Source organism: Vicugna pacos, chromosome 14 (genome assembly GCF_048564905.1).
Source record: "Vicugna pacos chromosome 14, VicPac4, whole genome shotgun sequence".
Taxonomy (NCBI): domain Eukaryota; kingdom Metazoa; phylum Chordata; class Mammalia; order Artiodactyla; family Camelidae; genus Vicugna; species Vicugna pacos.
The window spans coordinates 4,628,815-4,646,650 of record NC_133000.1 but is presented as its reverse complement, the minus strand read 5'-3'; the positions used below and the strand labels follow the sequence as shown (position 1 = coordinate 4,646,650).

At 41.1% G+C, this 17,836-nt stretch overlaps 2 protein-coding genes across 7 annotated transcripts in view; one reads left to right on the top strand and one right to left on the bottom strand.

The window, feature by feature from the left end:
* Positions 1 to 497, top strand: part of FLT1 (fms related receptor tyrosine kinase 1) — a 157,299-nt gene extending 156,802 nt beyond the window's left edge. For both annotated transcript variants that reach the window (XM_072976056.1, XM_072976055.1), the window contains one exon: positions 176 to 497. In XM_072976056.1, the coding sequence (XP_072832157.1) occupies positions 176 to 377 (202 nt within the window). In that variant the 3' untranslated portion in view covers positions 378 to 497. The remainder of the gene's footprint in view (positions 1 to 175) is intronic.
* A 6,352-nt stretch (positions 498 to 6,849) lies between these two features.
* PAN3 (poly(A) specific ribonuclease subunit PAN3) overlaps positions 6,850 to 17,836 on the bottom strand; it is a 111,315-nt gene continuing 100,328 nt past the window's right edge. For 3 of the 5 annotated variants that reach the window (XM_072976052.1, XM_072976051.1, XM_072976053.1), the window contains 2 exons: positions 12,241 to 12,379; positions 6,850 to 9,796 (listed from right to left, as the gene is read on the bottom strand). In XM_072976052.1, coding sequence (XP_072832153.1) covers positions 9,656 to 9,796; positions 12,241 to 12,379 — 280 coding nt within the window. In that variant the 3' untranslated portion in view covers positions 6,850 to 9,655. Of the gene's footprint in view, positions 9,797 to 12,199; positions 12,380 to 17,836 lie in introns of those variants that run through there. The other 2 variants (XR_012079854.1, XM_072976054.1) reach the window with 2 other exon arrangements.

Genomic DNA, 17,836 nt, shown 5'->3' with positions numbered 1-17,836 from the left:
CGAGCTGGGGGGAGAGAGGCCGTGTGCAGCTGCAGAGAATCTGAGTGGAGGTCGGGCTGGGATTCAGTGGCCATTACTTGCGGGGCAGTTACGAACAAGTGACCCACCACTTCAGTGTTTGTTTTCTAGAAACCAATTTTGTTCAATTGACTTTTGTTTCCTTTTCTTTTTTTAGCTTGAGAGTAACCAGTAAAAGCAAGGAGTCCGGGCTTTCTGACCTCCCCAGACCCACATTCTGCCATTCCAGCTGTGGGCACATCAGCACGGGTCAGCGCAGGTTCACCTACGACCACTCGGAGCTGGAGAAGGCCATCTCCTGCTGCTCCCCTCCCCCCGACTACAACTCTGTGGTCCTGTGTCCCACCCCGCCCGTCTAAAGCCTGACGCACAGCCTGACGCACAGCCTGACTTCTAGAGCCACATGTGTACTTATAGCCCCCCAAAACTAGCTTTTGCCAGTATTATACATATATAAATGTACACCGCCCTCTCCCCCACGGGAGCAGCTGCTTGTTCTGATTTGTAACAGTGCTTTTTTCTCTTTTAACTAACAAGAATGTAACCCCAGACACGCAAAGGGCACCACGGCTAATCCTCACTTCACTCGGTGCGTAAGAGCCGTCCTCTCTGAGCCCAGCGACTGACCTCTGCTCCCGGACCTCAGCAGGGCCCGGAGGGCTCGGGAGACATGCTGGTCGCCAGCAGCGCGGGCTCCACGCCAGCTGCTGCGGCCCCAGTCCTGGTCCTCCAGCAGCCGAGGCACGTAGGAGGGGAGGGAAAAAGGGAGCGAGGAAGAAGAGGAGAGAAAATAGGACAGGCCCCTGAGGAGGAAAGGGAGGGATTTGAGCTGAACCGCGCGCGGGAGGGAGGAGGGGAGTCCGTGACAAGGCCACCCGGTGGCACGTGAAAGAACCCAGCCAGGGAGCAGACAGGACAGAGGAGTGAGGAGAGTGAGCAAAGGACAAACATTATTTTTGGAATTACATGGCAAATTTGTAAACGTCAGTGATGGGGACGGGTTCTGTGCACACCACGAAGGCGCACATGGTTTATTTCTGGCATTTCTGCCCGGCCTCTGGCCTGGCCGCTGGACCCACACCACGAGCCAAGTGTGCCCTGGGCTGACAGCCTCACACCCCGCATACCTCCCGAGTGAGTCTGATCTGTTAGGTTATCTGCTGGGCTTAAAGCCACGCTTTCAACAGTAATGTCAGAGTCTATTTTAAGTATGAATACCTAGTCAAGACACCTTTTTTTTTTTTTTGTATTAACCTGTTTCATGCAATTAGTTATAAAAGGACGCTGAGAAGGAAAAAGCAGTCTTGTGGAGGTTTTCTCTAGATCCAAACTAGGAGAGATGGAATCATTTAGACCCCAGTTAGGATAGATGGAATAAAAGAGAAGTCAGAGTGAAAACCCCATCTCTCCACCAACCAAACCGACTCCCTGAAACAGTGGGGACCCGAAGGACAGGAAGTCAGCCTGGCCCCCCCTTGTGTAATGGGGGCCTCACTATCTCATGTCATCTCCCAGACAGAAGAGCATTAACCAATGTCTATGAAGCACTTTATGCTCCTTGAGAAAAAAGGTGGTATGTAATGTATGCAAGATATTTCTAGAATTGGGACTCAGGATATTAGTTAATGAGCCATCAGTAGGAGAAATGCCTCTTTCGTCTACTGTGGGCCCTGCCTTTGGTCTGAGGCTGATGGAAATGGGAGACAGGGTACCAAAGGGAAGCCCTGGTCTCTCACTGGCTCTGCATTTAGGATGTCTGCATTTTCTGGGGCCAGTCAGAGCTGGACAGGCTGCCGGAACTGCTGAGAATGGAGTCCTGCCAGTGGCTGAACGTGAGGGCCTTAGTCATAAGGGGCATGCGAGCCTGGACCCCTTCCCTGTGTGCCAGTCTTGTTTCAAGGCTCTTGGAGTGAAGAGATTGGGAGAGGAGGCCTGTCCCCGGCGAGACAGTGGCTGCTCCCGTGGGGGCCTGGCTGGGGGGACTCTGGCCAGTCTCCACCAAAAGTCACATCCACACACAACCCAGCCAGGGCAGGCGGGGGCAAGGACTTCGTGCGCCCTCTTGTCTCCAAGCACGAGAGCACCTGTGACCGCTGGCCACAGTATCAGTCAGGTAACCCGGAGGAGGTGCAACAGGGAAAATGTAAGAAGACCACGATCGATTCTCTTGTTTTTTTCAGATCGGTTAAGGATCCAGCAATTGGGGAAAACAAAGAAAAACCTTAGTTATACCTGTAATGTCTCGATTTCAATACTCTTAACTCTTAGTCATCAAGAGACCTTAATGATACCATCTTTCCAAAACAAAAAGAACCTGTTAGAGGATGTTAATTCGCCTCCTTAAGGCTCGGGTCTGTCCGCAGGCCAGCTGTTCCAGTGGGAGTCCTAACGCAGAGAAAACCAGCTGGGGGTAGTGAGTACGTCTAGCTGCAAAGGGCTTGCCACAGACTAGTTCACTGGAGCAGCACTGAAAATTTCAACACTGATTAACTGAACCATTTGCCATTTCTGACAAAAATGGTAGGTGGGAACAGTGCAGGGACAAGCACGTCCTTTCAGGACTGGGGGGACGTGTACCCTTGACAGGGAGTGGGGGGAGGGGGCTGGACCCACGCGCAAGCCTGCATCTAGTCTAAGCATGATGCTCAGACCCGAGTCTCAGCCTGCAGAACCAGTGTGCCCAAATTCTGAAAATGTTGCCTAGGTCTTCTGGATATGCCTTATTCCCTAGCCCACGAGAATGGCAAATGTAATACTTGCCAGCCCCTTTTAATTGATTAAAGAAGGAGCGCATCTTTGACTGACAGTGGTAGTAACTATATGTATATGTGTGTGTGTGTGTGTGTGTGTGTTTTGTGCATAACTATTTAAGGAAACTGGAATTTTAAAGTTACTTTTATACAAACCAAGAATATATGCTGCAGATATAAGTAAGACATAATGTGGTCCTACATCTCTAGTCACTATGAATGTATTTTGTATGCTATCTTCATATAATAAAATTAACTTCCAAAAACATCTATATATTTTCTATTTTGTGTGCACATTTTTAAAAGGGTCTTTTCCTGGGGGTGGGGGACAGGCGTTCCGGGAGATCTCATGAGATGCCAGTTACTAAGCACAGCATGAGAGCGAGCACCACTTAAGACGGGGCACAGAGCTTCTGTCCGTCAGCCTACAGAGCAGCTCCTCTGAGGGATCGAGACACCACCACCGGTGAATCAAACTCAGCGGGCGGCCCAGGAAACGAAACACTAAAGTGAGCAGGGTCACAGTGGAACATACAGACTCGGTGCGTGCTGGCTGCACAAGGAGTGCCCTCAACTCGAGAAGAGGCATGTTTTCCCAGACGCTAATCTTCAGCCAATAGTTGCCACAGTGACAGAACGGGTGTGTGTACATGTCATGTGTATGTGTGTGTTTTACAGATTGTGCAGGAAAACGTAACAAATAATTAGGCAAAAGCCTAAGACACAAGAGCTTCCTTAAGGATGCCAGCTAAGTATTCTTCAATTTTGTTTTGTGGATTGAATCCTAGAAAGAGAAACGATTTCGATAATCACTAACAGACATAGAATAAGTGACCAACACACTGTCTTAACACCATGAACAAACGAGACTGGAGAAACATTTTCAAAGAAAACAGGCCTACTTTCTTCAGGACAAAGGCAAGAAAAAGGTATAAATGACTAATACCAGTAAATTTGTGGTTAGCTGATGAGGGCAAAAGGCATTTTATCTACAAGAATTTGAAACCCCTTTAAAACATTATTGCTTTTCATAACATGAAAGTCACTCATTTGGGCAAATGATTTGAAGAATGCTTGAGGAATTGGTCTCACGTCATACTTTAGAAATTTTCTCATGACTCTAGAAACTAACAGTACATTTGGGAATTGATTTTTTTTTCTTTCCTCCAGCAGAAGGATGGCCCAGTAAGGTTCACTGGACCCTTCAGTGTTAAACATATTACCAGACTTTTGGGTTTCACAGCCCCAGAAATATTTCAAAAATATCCTGGGTCCCAACACAGGGATGATCAGCCTTCTATTTTTTGAACTAAGGAAATTTAAGAGAAAAAAACAAAACAAAACAACTCCAAAACCAAGTAGATGTCACTAATGTTCTATTTCTTTATCTGGGTGTGGTACATACGGTGTGTTCACTTTGTGATAATTCATGGAGCTGTACACTTACTGGCAAAAGTGTGTGTGTATGCTACTCTTCCAAAAAGATTATTAATAACAAAAAAATGTAAAAAGATTAAAAAAAACCAAAATAAAAAGTTTATTAAAAGGAGAAAACAAAAAAGCTTATTAAAAGGAAAAAACCTGATGTACTACCACAACTTTCCATAGAAACCCATTTTAAAAAGAGTAAGGGCTTAGTCTGAGGCTAGAACGTATTAACTGCATTTTATATGCCAGCAAATATTCTAGGTGCTTTAGAAAAAGAAGTCCGTTTCATTTTCAAAGCAATCCAATGTGACAGGTACTACTAGCATACCCTTCACATCGATGGGAAAACTAAAGGCATCAAGAGAACTTCAAAATCCCAGCATGACACCTGCCCACCCACCAGCACCTGTACACACGGAAGTCCTCCCTTCTGGACGGCCGACTCAGAATGCGCAGTGATGCCCTCACCCCTTCCTCTCATCTGCTCGAGGGCTTGGCTCCAGCAATTCACCGCTCCCTCACCCGTCAATTTCTCCCTTTTCCATTGGACCATACGAACATGCTATTTTTCCTCCCAATCTTGTGAAACCAAACAAACCTCCCTCCCTATTTTCCCCTCCAGCTACCACCTCATTTCTCTACTCCTTTGCACCGCAAAATTCCTCAAAAGAGCTGGTTATACTCCTTGTTTCTGATTCCTCCTGCTCAATCCTAGCTTCCACTCTCACTAAAAGGAGCTGCTCTATGATAAGTTTATCCATGACCGCCATACTGCTTAACCCAATGGCCATTTTCAGTCTCAATCTTTCTTGACTTTTTAAACACCTTACCCTTATTCCTAGAAACATTTTCTTTGATTTCCAGGACATTACAGGTTTTTCTTCCTATCTCATTGGTCATTTCTGTCTCTTACTGTTTTTCTCTGGTCAGTCTATACTCTCTTCATGATCTCAACCAATCTCAAGGCTTTAAATGACATCTATATGACAATGACTTGCAAGTTGTACGTGTAGACCAGATCTCTCCCCCTAACTCCAAACTCACGTATGTGAGTGCTAAATTGACATCTCCTCCTGATGCTGTGGCAGATTTTTTTCTCCAAAAAACAGTTCCAACAGTATCTCCATCACACGTGATCTTTGGCTACATGTTCTTGCCACCTGTCCATCAAATTCCTCTCCCCTAAAACAACCTAAATGTCCATTTACAGATGACTGGATAAAGAAGTTGTGGTGTTTTTGTACAATGGAATACTATTCAGCCATAAAAATGACAACATGTCATTTGCAGCAACATAGATGTCCCTGGAGAATGTCATTCTAAGTGAAGTAAGCCAGAAAGAGAAAGAAAAATACCATATGAGATCGCTCATATGTGGAATCTAAAAACAAAAAAAGAAAAAAAAACCCAAAACACATAAATACAAAACAGAAACAGACTGACAGACACAGAATACAAACTTGTGGTTGCTGGGGGGAGAGGGGTGGGAAGCGACAGACTGGGGGTTCAGGATTTGTAGACACTGACAGCTATATATAGCATAAACAAGTTTCTACTGTATAGCACAGGGAAATATATTCAAGATCTTGTAGTAGCTCACAGTGAAGAAGAATATGAAAACAAATAAGTGTATATTCATGTATGACTGAAAAATTGTTCTGTACACCAGAAATTGACACAACATTGTAAACTGACTATAACTCAATTAAAAAAAAACAATTCCTCTCCCCTAGAATCAGAGCTGGCTTTGTTAGTCACTTGTATCAACAGGATGTGGCAGCAGTGACACTGTGTGATTCCAAGGTGGGGTCAGAAAAGATCATGCAGCCTCCACCGGAGTCTCCAATTGCACATGTTCTCCAAAAGCTCCCACCAGAGACCCAGGCACCAGGCTTGGAGACGCCTCAGCCCCATGGAGAGGCCATGTGTGGGTGCTCCCACTGACAGTCCCCAGCTGAGCCCAGCCTTCAAGTCCTTCAGTTCAGGGGCCAGATCAGATGATTTCAGCCCTCAGCCTCTGGAGTTTTCCAAGCTGAGACCCAGGGTAACACATTAAAGAAAAGCCATCCCGGCCCAGTCCTAGTTCCAGACCCACAGAATCCCTGAGGAGAAATGGTGGTGGTTTTATGCCATGAAGTTTGGAGTCGCTTGTTACAAAACAATAACCAGAACAAATGTGTACTAAACATCTCAAACTTAACAGGCCCCACACCAAGTGCCTTCTTGATCTACCCTTAGATTCCGAACGATGTTTCTGGAGGCTGTGGGGGGAGGGGCACCTTCACCCATACTGTCAGTTCCCTGAGTCCCGAATCAAGGACCAGCTGGACGTCATTCCTTACCCTTCCACGGAAGCAGGAGCTCTCCCCTGAACTGCACCATCTGGCACACATGATTCAGAAACGCTGGGTATAGCTGAACACTCTGTGATTAACAAGTATTCCTCTCTGCATTTTTAGTCCCCAGAACACATCCAAATTAGGCAATTAACAGATACTTGGTAAATTAATGAATAAATCTTCTACCATTTCATCCAAAGATTGAAAATTCCTCCAGAACACATATGAAATACTCAGCCTTTTAAACCCCAATCATAAGACAAGTATCATCTTGTGAAATGAACTGGTATCAAAAAAAAGGGGGGGAGGGACAATCTTCTCTCTGTAATTCTTTATTAAAAATACTGCTGTACACATAGAGACTGAAAACCGGATGAAAGATGAATAACCCATACTGGGATCATGACATTAGAACTTAACATACTGGTGCTTTTTAGGGAAGTTGCTGACACCCAAACCACAGAACCAAGGTCAAAAGCAAAATACAAAGGTACCCTCGAAAATATTTACAATGAAGTAAATACACGAACAGAGTTTAAAATAGGCACAAAGATGGAAATGACCACGTTGCATGATCTCAAGGGTTGTCCTTTCTGTGCTTTTATCTTTCGTAACAGGAAGACGTGGGAAGTTTACATCCTTAATTTGAGTGCTCTCGGATATTAAAATCTTCCTATGGATTAAAAAGACTAATTTTTAGACAACCTCTTAAGTTGAATTACACTATGGATAAGAGGGCTCCCCCAAAAAAACACCTAAGCAGAACTAAGAGTTCTATTGAAAACCATTCCCAATAAAAACTAGATGAAAAATAAATATAAAACAAGGCTTAAAAAAAAAATGTATCACCTGACACCAACTCTTTTCTGGCTGACAATATTTACTCATGAAGACACATCAGCTGTCTACCTTTTATATTCAAACCAAGTCCTGAGGTTACCAGGGGCTGAAGCAAACTAGCATTTATGATGCAAACACTCTTGGGTTTGTAATTTGAGCCTGCCTTGCAGAGGGAGGTTTGCTGGTCTACACAGAGTGAGAAAATCAAGCCCTATTTTACCCCTGCCCTTCCTTAGCTTCCATAAAACATTGGTCCACAAATGAAATTTTCAAAAAGTTCCCAGACCCCAAAACTAAAATAGATGATCCCCTTTCATTTTCAAAGAAAATAATATTGGAAAAAATCTCCAGCCCGCTTATAAATTAAGCATTTCATATTTCTTCTAGAATACAAGTAGTTCTTTTTTGTACAAAAAAATTACAATATGATTTGTCAAAAAACATATAAAAAGACAGCTGCTCTTTCTCAAATACATGAGCTAATAATGATAAAAGACTTTTGCATGTTAATGTCTCTAAGTTCTTGTCCTTTTACATAAAAAAGAACATTATGGTGGCAAATGTTAATTATCCTTTGAATATTGAGCATTATGTTCTTTTAAAATCCATCCTGATCAAATGCAGTAATTGATTTTCTTTTTAACTCAACAACTGATGCTACCGAACGTGGACTCAAACACACTTGGTAAAACATGGAAAGCATGTCTCTAGTCTTCAAAGCTTTCAGGTGAACAGAGGTGCTTTTTCTTGATGCAAATCTCAAGGCAGAGAAAATCATTTTAAAGCTTATAAAAAGTGTACAGAGAAATATTAAAAACTTCTCTGAAAACTACAAATATGTATAATTATTAAAATTGAAGACTGTAACATCAGTTGCAAGTGCTTGGAAGTCTTTCCTGACCTTTTTTGAGTTTCCACATTTTCTTCATGGTTGCAGGGTGAGCACCCAGTGCAGGTAAAACATTCAGTGCTGGGAAAGGAGACGCAGTCTTCATTACTGTTTTTTATGAAAGAAAATTCCTATGTATTTGGCAGTCTTCAGTATCAAAGTACAGGTATTTCATTAGCTAGAAATTCCATGAATACCCAGTTTGGCGACAACTGCACGTCCAAATATTACGAAAGTTAAGAGGAGGAGAATTCCAAACTTTTGAGATTGACTTACTCAGGAATACCCCACATAGTTAAGTTATTATCAAAAGTACTATTACTTTGGGCGAAGCAGTGACTGCAAAGGCACAGCAGATTGTTATTCCTCCAGATTCAGGCTGTAAAACTGCAGAAAGCTCTTGATGCCAGACCACTGCCGTGTTCAGTTCACCTTCTGAACAGCGTCTGTGTCTGTATCCAGTGTCAAGTACCATAATAAAGCTGTGGTTCAAAGAACAGAACTTTACACAAAAAAGCAAACTGGAAGTAACCTAAAGCAATATACTCCTGAACTTCAGGCCTTTAACACAATTTCTTAATTTTTTTTTCTATTTAAAAAAATGGCATAAATGTAAATGTATCTGATTAGCAGGGAAACACCTTTTTTAAAAAAAGGCTCCGGCTAAATTTGGAGCAAAGAGCTCTGTGTGCTCCTTCAGTTACTGTTTATCCAATCCTCATTTGGAAAGGATTTCAATCAACTAACAGGGGAATTTATATCCAACAACTCACTGATATTTCTCTTTGTGTGTTCTTAAAAACAAAACAAAAAACACAAATAATCTCAATTTGAACTAACAGTGGGTGGCATACAGAGCTTGCATACAATACTCTTACAAGAATTATGCACTATACTGTACTTCCATGAAATCATTACCTGGTCCATTATGTTATTCAGGGCAACCCATCCCCAAAGGAGCAAATTCCGCAACCCTCAGTGACAAAAATGCTCCCCAGCATTGTTTCCCCAAGATGTCCTTGCAAATAATTTCCCTTAATAAGTATACAATGTGGCAAAAGTTCAAAGATCAGAAAAAAGTCTTTAAAAAATTAAAATTAGTGCATATACAAGTGGGAAAAAGAAAAGCTGGAACATCATTCACCTAATGGTGCTCCTTAATCTAAAATAAAATTCTTCACAGGTGTGGCCCCACCGGCAGCCACAGCTCGAGGAAAAGTGAGACATTCTTCCTTTCAAGTAACAGTGCACCTGACTGACGTGCAAGCAGCTCCGCTCATCTGCTGTTTGTTTCCCAAACGCGAAATGAGATGACAGAACAGTTCAGCTGTAGTGCAATTTGCTATTGGTTCAGCTCCTCGGCCAGATCCCGCCTGTTTTTTCAGCAAATACTACAACTGACCATTCGCAGCTGCAATCAGCTCTTGAAAAGTATTTTCAAAGCATCGCTTTAAGTCACTGTAAGTCACCACAAGCACACTCTTCTCATCTCTGGAAATGAGGCTTATTTTTTCTGGCACACCAGCATCTAACTGAAACAGACAGGTACACAAAAGAGGAGTTTCAAACCATGCAGAAGATAATCTACTTCATCTCTTTTAGGACAACATTTGAAACAATGATACACGAAACATTTTTAAATATTCTGTCACATCCCCCTCTGTATATACATAAACACTTCACACCACTAATCAGTATGCATATACGTTTCAACCCGGTTGTGTTTTTTTAAAAAACTGTCCTATGTTGCTACCTATCTCTTTCATGCTTAACATCTGTTTGCATTATATTCCATCCAGCTGTGTATTCAATTTTGGCATACTCAATGATTACTGCATAATTCAGTTACTCCCCCAACACATTCCAAGTTTTTGGCATCATGAGTTACAGTGCAATGAGCACATTCAGCCACCTATTTTCTTCTTCTGTAGAATTACTTCCCTAGGAGAAACACTTAAAAGTATAAATAATCAACCAAAACTTACGAGTAATTTTATAGCTTAATACATACAAACTGCTTTCCAACGGATATCAGACACCACTGATTTATTGAATCATATCAATTTACCAGTGACTCTATACCAAATGAGTATCTTGCTATTTTAATTTAAATTTTTTTATTAATATTATGAAATGTTTTCACACATTAACTTTATTTCCACTTGTGTCAAAGCCAGTATGTGACCTTTATCAAATCCTTATCAGGATTTGGCAACAGTATTTTAATGAGGCCTTTATAAAGCATAAGGACGAATTCTTAGTCCACAGTCCATCAAATAACTTCTCGTTAGGGTTTTCACTTTACTTTTTATAAGTTTTCAATGTACATTTTCCCTTCCTTTTTCACTAATTCATTAAAATGTGTTTAAAACTACTTCTGATGGTACAACCATTCAAATCATTTTACCACTTAATTTGTCATCATTTCATGAAAATAAGCGATGCAAAATTTTAATTTTTATATCATCAAATGGTCATCCATCCCTTTTAATTTATTATACTCTTTCCAAACCTAAAAAAAATTGTCACATTTTCAGATTTAAGGTAAATTTTACTTGCTCCTAGTTATTTTATGAAATGAACTAGAATTTCTTCAAATTTTCAATTATTCTAATATTCATTAAAGAATCTTCATACAAGATATCTGCCCACAGCTTATCCTACAGGATCTGCCTGTCAGTGCTCACACTACCTCTACGTATTTTTAATTCCTGGGGCTTTGATACTGGGTACTGTTTTTGAAAATCTGGAAGAATTATTCTCCACTTGGTGCTCTCAAGAAAAACACCTTCCCTTCATGGGAAAAGGGAAACTGAGTCTATAAATCATACCAGATGAGCTCAGTGGTACATACGGTTCTGTCCTGTCTTCATGTGCGTTACTGACAATGTTCTCTAAAGAGCTCTAAGGAAATTCAAGCGAGGAAAAGTAGTGCAGGGCTTAAAAACAAGACTCCACGTGTTTCACCTGAAGGGTTAGCATACCAGACAACAGTCCTAAATCATGTGCCACCGTAGGTATCTTCTCCTCTAGTACCTGCAACTTAGGGGCAGTTTAGGCCAGGGGTCAGCAAATGTTTTCTATAAAGGGCCAGACAGTAAATGTTTTAAATTTCAGGGCCACATATAAGTCTGCCACATATTCTTCTTGTTTTTGTTTTCACAATCTTTTAAAAATGTATAACCTTTTCTTATCTTGCAGGCTGTACAAAAACAGGCTATCAAAAGGATCTGGTACAAAGGCCAGTTTGTCAACCCCTGATTTAGACATAAACCTATTCAAAGGCTAGGATTTACTTCTAGACCATTCTGCTCTCTGTAATTCCCAGTAATTCATAAGGAAAATGCACTCCTCCCTTCCTCTGTAAATTGTCTCTCTCCTAGCCCTTTCAGAAACACAAAGCCCGCCTCTCAAATCATGACATCTCTGTCTACTCAATTCATCTGGCGACCTGACTCCCCACGCATCACAGTGGGGCCTGCCAGTGCTCGTGGTCCTGCGCGTTTCCGAGTCTCACACTGACGAGGACCCACCGCTAACGGTGGACAAACCGACGACACGAGCACGTTCAACACGACTCACGATGACTCAGAAGAAAGGAATCCAACTTTTGAAGGATACTTAAACACAAAATTATTTTTGTTTTTCCCACTCATTGCTTTATTTGTTGTAACAAACTACATTTGTTAAATAAAATACAGTATGCGGAGGAGAGGCAGTCATTTTGTGACATTTTATCACAACAAAAGGATTCACAATGAAAAATTCTGAAATTATTCATGTAGTTGCTAAAAAAATTTTCTCCCCATTCTAGAAATTAGTATTAAGTAGACATATCAAACAATTATTAATAAAATGTCTCCTAGATTACAGTAGAATAGCACCTTAATTTCTTAAGTCTCTTAGTATTTGCAAAAGATGCAACTCTATAAATTGCAGACAGCATTCTGATCTTCAAAACCCAGATACAAATTACCTTGTTAAGACAAGAAATGATATGACTGAGGTCAATCCAGGGAGCACCCGCTTCTGTCACCTGATGAAAAAGATGATCCCTAAAGAGTTTCAACAGATAACGGTCTCCAGTCTCTGACCAGGTAGGATCCTTCTGAAACCTGGGGGAAGGTAATATTTTATCTCAATAATTCACACTGTGGACCATGTGGCTACATGTTTATACTTCAGACTCAAAACTAGTTTAATTTTATTGTTTATAAGAAAGTTGGGGTTTTTTTGTGTGTGTAGTTTTTTTTTTAATCCTCCCAAAGTTATGGGAAAGCTAAAAAAACTTTTTTTCAAATTTTATGTCCAGACTGCTCATAGATGTTTTTAAAAAAATAATCTCACTAAACATCAAAGTATGAATACCAGTTTCTACTCGAGGTGATCACCCCCTTACACACTCCTTTTTATAATTTTCAAAATAGTTTTAAAATAATTTTATAATCACTTCCTTATTTAGGCCCCTACCATTAGATAAAATGGGGAAGAAAGCAAATGTCTTTAGATATCTTTAGAAATAGGATGAAAGAGAGTAACCTTTACTGATGGGCATAAAATAGGGAAATGTTTAAGAAAACAAAAAGAGGGTAGATTTCAGTTTCCTCCCATCATGTGATGATATGAAAGTGAGCTACAAAGAACTGAAAAACGGACCAGATGATCACGGTTAGTTTTCAGTGATCTACGGAACATGCAGGCTGGTGGGAAAACACAGACATTCGAACAACCAAAAAAAGTTGTAACTGCGTATTTAGATAACGCTATTAAGCAAAAGGGATAAGGCATAGGTCAGAGATATGAATGCATCTGGGAAGCAGAGGAAGGCCCTCCAGAGGAGGGAGTGGAAGGAAGCCTCCCAGTCACGGGCAGCAGCACTTGCAAAGCACAGAGGACTGGGCGTTCAGGAACGGTCAGCGTGGCTGGACGGGGCTTGGGGGGAAGAGGAGGAGCAAGGACACGGAGGGATGAGAGACAGGAGCACAGAGGACGGGGCGCTCAGGAATGGTCAGCGTGGCTGGGTGGGGCTAGGGGAGAAAAGAGGAGGAGCAAGGACACAGAGGGGTGAGAGACAGGAGCACAGAGCACAAGAGGCGAAAGGACATTAAAAGGAAAAAGAGGCAGATCTGAAGCAAGTATAAAAAGGGAGAGGTCAGACCATGCAGCCCTGGATCATGTTTAAAACTCAGGTCTGCATTCCAAGAACAAGGAGGGAAGCCCAGCACAAGTATGTATCTGCTTTACAAAGATCATGCAAGGGACTTCTAATTAAAGTGCTGATTAAATAAACATGCCCATTTATCTCTGGTCCTTTTCAAAGGCCCACCAAACTGACAATAAACGTCTAAGAAAGGGTATAAACATACAAGGACAAAGGGATCCAAAACAACAGGAGACAAAACATACTGACAGAAATCTAGAAGGTAGAAAGCAGACAGGCAAATGTGTGACCTGGCAGACCTGAAGACACTGAACTCACGCTGTGGCGGGTGCATCAAGGGGGGGGTGCCACAAGACACAAGCCACCCAGGGAGGCTCAGGCAGTGAGTGAGTCATTAGGTCCGACTACAGGTGCAGGCGTGCACCCAGGCTGGAAATAGAACTGATGAAAGATTCTATAACAGCAAATAGATAACCCATTTCTCATCCCCACCCCTGCTTCTGCCTAACAGAAATCTGCGAGAAAGGACACTAGACAAAGTTAACAGACACTCCAAGCCTCCGGAAGGCCAGGTAAAGCAAGCCAGGAGATGGGCGGTGGGCGAGACTATTCAACCAGCGCTTTCTCACTATTTGGCTCCTCAGTGCTTGGCTATGGGTTTATACTACAGATGGTGGAAAACTCTTTTCTGGAGAAGCTGACCTTCCCAAGAGAAATATTAACATTTGGGAGTCTACCAACAACAAGCAAAAACCATACATAGAGTATCACAATGTTTTCCCACACATTCTACAACCCCTGCCCAACAAGGAGCTTCCCATTAGCTTTTTAGGACCTCATTTTTAATATCAATGAATAGCCAAGGATCACAAATTCTTTGGGGAATAAATTAAAACAAGGCAAACTCCTGTTTCCTATAAGATATTGCAGGGAACAGAATGAAATTTAAGGCAGGGAGGAGGTTGGACATAGCTCAGTGGCACAGCGCATGCTTAACATGCACAAGGTCTTGGGTTCCATCCCCAGCACTTCCATTATAAAAAAAAAAAGTTAAAAAAAACCCCACTAACCAAAAACTATAATTGACAGCCTCAAAGAAACAAGAATTAGATGTTGTAAGACAGAAACATTTAGAAAGCAGAAAGCTCCTGAAAAATTCAAAATATGGTAGTAGAAATTTAAAAATTCAAAGGATTAGGGGAAAAAAATCTTTGACTTTAGACAAAATAAGTTGAGGTAATTGCCTAGAAAGTAGAACAAAAAGACACAATATAGAAAATAGAAGAGAATATTAGACAATCAATTGCAAAGGTCTAACAGCTAGGCAATGGGAATTCCAGAAAAAGTCACGAAAAGTTATCAAAGAAACAGTAAGACAGCTTCCTAGAATGGAAGGACACAAGTTCCCAAGAGTAAAAGGCCCACTACTGACTCATCAGAATCAACCCCAAACCCACACCAAGGCACATCCTTGTGAATTTCTGTACATCAGTGATTTAAAAAAAAAAAAAAAAAGGTCCTAAAAGCATGCGGGTTGTGGAGAAGGATTTGGAAAGAAAATGGCTTTGAATCTGCCTGGACATTAAAAGACAATGGAGCAAAACTTCAAATTCTGAAAGAAACTGTCATTACTATTAACTAGAGGTAGTAGTTAACACAATCATGTAAGAGAAATAAAAAATACAGAAATTAGAAGGGAAGAAACGTAAGCATCATTATGTGAAGACATGACTATACGCCTGGGAAACCCAGAAGAATTCACTGAAAAACCATCCAAGCACTAAAGTACTAAGGCACAAAATTCCTAGAAATCAGTCATTTTCATGTATACCAGTAACAAGCAGTCTAAGAAGACAGAATGGGGAGAAATTTCCATTTATAACAGCAACAAGGAAAAATACCCAAGATTAAACTTAGTGTGCGGTGGCTATATAAAGAGCAACCTGAAACACCGAGTACTAAAGTAGACGCCAGCAAATATAATGCCGGCCATCATCTTGATTGACTCCATGCCTAAAAACACGAACGCTCCTTCAGTTTACCAACAAACTGAATAAAAATACCATCAAGTTTACTGATTTTTTTAACTAAAAAAGCTGACTCTAGAATTTATCCAGAAAATTAAAGTTTCAGGAAAACAAAAAACAGTAAAATGGAAAAAAGAAAGACCTCTAACACAACTATATTTAAAGACATCTATCGTTAAGACAGTGTCAAAGAAGCACTGCCTTAATAAACCAGGGAATAAGCTGGACTATTCAATGAGTAGCTTTTGAACCACTGGGTAGTCACCGGGGGGGGGGGGACTGGCCTCATACCTTATAGTTTATATAAATTTCAAATATATGAAAGTCTTTAATATGAAAAAATGAAACCATAACTATCCTAGCAGAATCTGTAAGATTATTCCTTCAGAATCTTGGAGTAAAAAAAGCCTTTCTAACTATCTTATTAGACTCAGAATCCAAAAGCACAAAAGAAGTTTGATCAATTAGACTACATATAAAAGAGTCTACATGGGAAAAAAATAAGGAGGTCAAAAAAAATGACAAACTTAAAAGAAAATGATCACAGAGGGTAAATCTCTCTGGCTTCTGCACATCAAAGACAGACAATCCAAATGAAAACAAAAATAGGCAAAGGATCCGGACAGACAGGAAAGAAAATAGAAATGAATCAAAAACATAAAAAAAAAGATTGGCAACATGCTCATTATGAGCAAATACAAAAAAAAAAACAAACTGTACTAAGATTCATTTTCTCATCTATTAGGTTCACAAAAATCCAAAAGTTTGAGAGAAGTATTGTTGGTGAAATACTCTAATGCCCTGTTTGCTGGTAAATTCTTCTAAGCTATCAGACTACAGTGGACCCTGACCTAACAATCACTGCTGGGCCCATATTTATGCACACACAAAATTAAGTGTGCCTAAGTCAGTCCCCACAGAACTGCTTATGCTAGCAAAAGGCTGAGAGCAACTCAAATGCCCACTGATGAGGAACTGGAGAAATAAAGGACAAGTATGTACAGGATGGACTATCACACAGCTAGAAATCGTGGGGCAGCACAGCACAGTGGTTACGAGCGCGGACTTGGGAAATACGTGCGAGAGACTAATAAAATGAAAGACTGGTGGAAGGAACAGGGTAGACTGAGGGTGGCGGGTATGAAAGAGAAACTTAACATTTTTCACTACAAATCTCTATTTCTTAAGAAATTAGTTAGTATACAACCTATTCAAAGGATTTAATTAATAAGAATTTTCTGGGGACAACCTGGAATTATATGCCCAATCCTACTAACAATAAAGTATGGAACTAGGATACAGGCATTTTCAGACTTTCAGAGAATCAAAAAACTCACCTTTCCCAGGAAGCTACAGGAGGATATGCTCCGTTAACTCAAAAGGATAAACCAAGGGAAAAAGCAAGGAACAGGGTATCCAACACAAAGGGAGGGACACGAGGACCCCCAGGGCAAGAGTGAAGGGAAGCGCCAGCTCTAAAGTGAACGTGCGCAGGCTTTAAGCACAACCAGCCCAGAGAGGAAGAGGAACAGAGCCGCAGGGGCAACTTCTCTAGGGTGGAGGGAAACGGGGAGCTGACAGGGGGCCTATTTTTGACCATATGGAAAGGTCAACTCTGGCAGAGAGCCGGCAATGAACTGGTGGTAAGTATTTTTTTACTTGTTTAGTTTTCTATATGAGACAATTATTAACACCAGGAAAACAAAAATCAAAAAACAAAATACAAAAGAAAGGAAATGTGTTCGTGATTTACTATGTGGTACAGCTACCTTGTTTTAATAACGTCAACACTGAATAGAGATTTCTCTCAAAATTCATGGGTTACAAAGTGTATGTGTGTGTCTAGTTAAGGGAAGGGGGTCTGAAAGATACGGCCTCATCTTCCAGGACAAGGTCATTAGCTGAGGAGGATACTGAAGAGAAAGCAAGAAATGGCACTCAAACCATATTTTTATATAAAGAGATAAATGCCAAAAGAAACAGCTGGTCTTTTACATGGGTCAAGTCATGTTCTCTTTGTTTAGAAAGAGCAATAGGGAGAAGTGCTCACTGAGTCCCCCAAGCAATGGTATTTCTCCATCACCTACCTCTGCTAACAGAGGTAACAATCCTGAAATGTAACTTAACTGCAGGCACAACAGCTGCCCTGCTGTTCTGTCCGTCTTTGACAGGTATAAAGAGCAAACATCAACCCTGCTTCTTTCTTGAGCGTATGATTAACTTAACTTACAAGCACGGCACAGCGAAACAACAAGTAATAACGCTGGACGGTAAGCCCTACCCAATGTCAGTGATTACGACAGTGATCAATACCGCACTTTAACAGAAGATAGGAGGCACGCAACAATTAGAAATTTCTGACGTTATCTGAATCTGACCAAGGC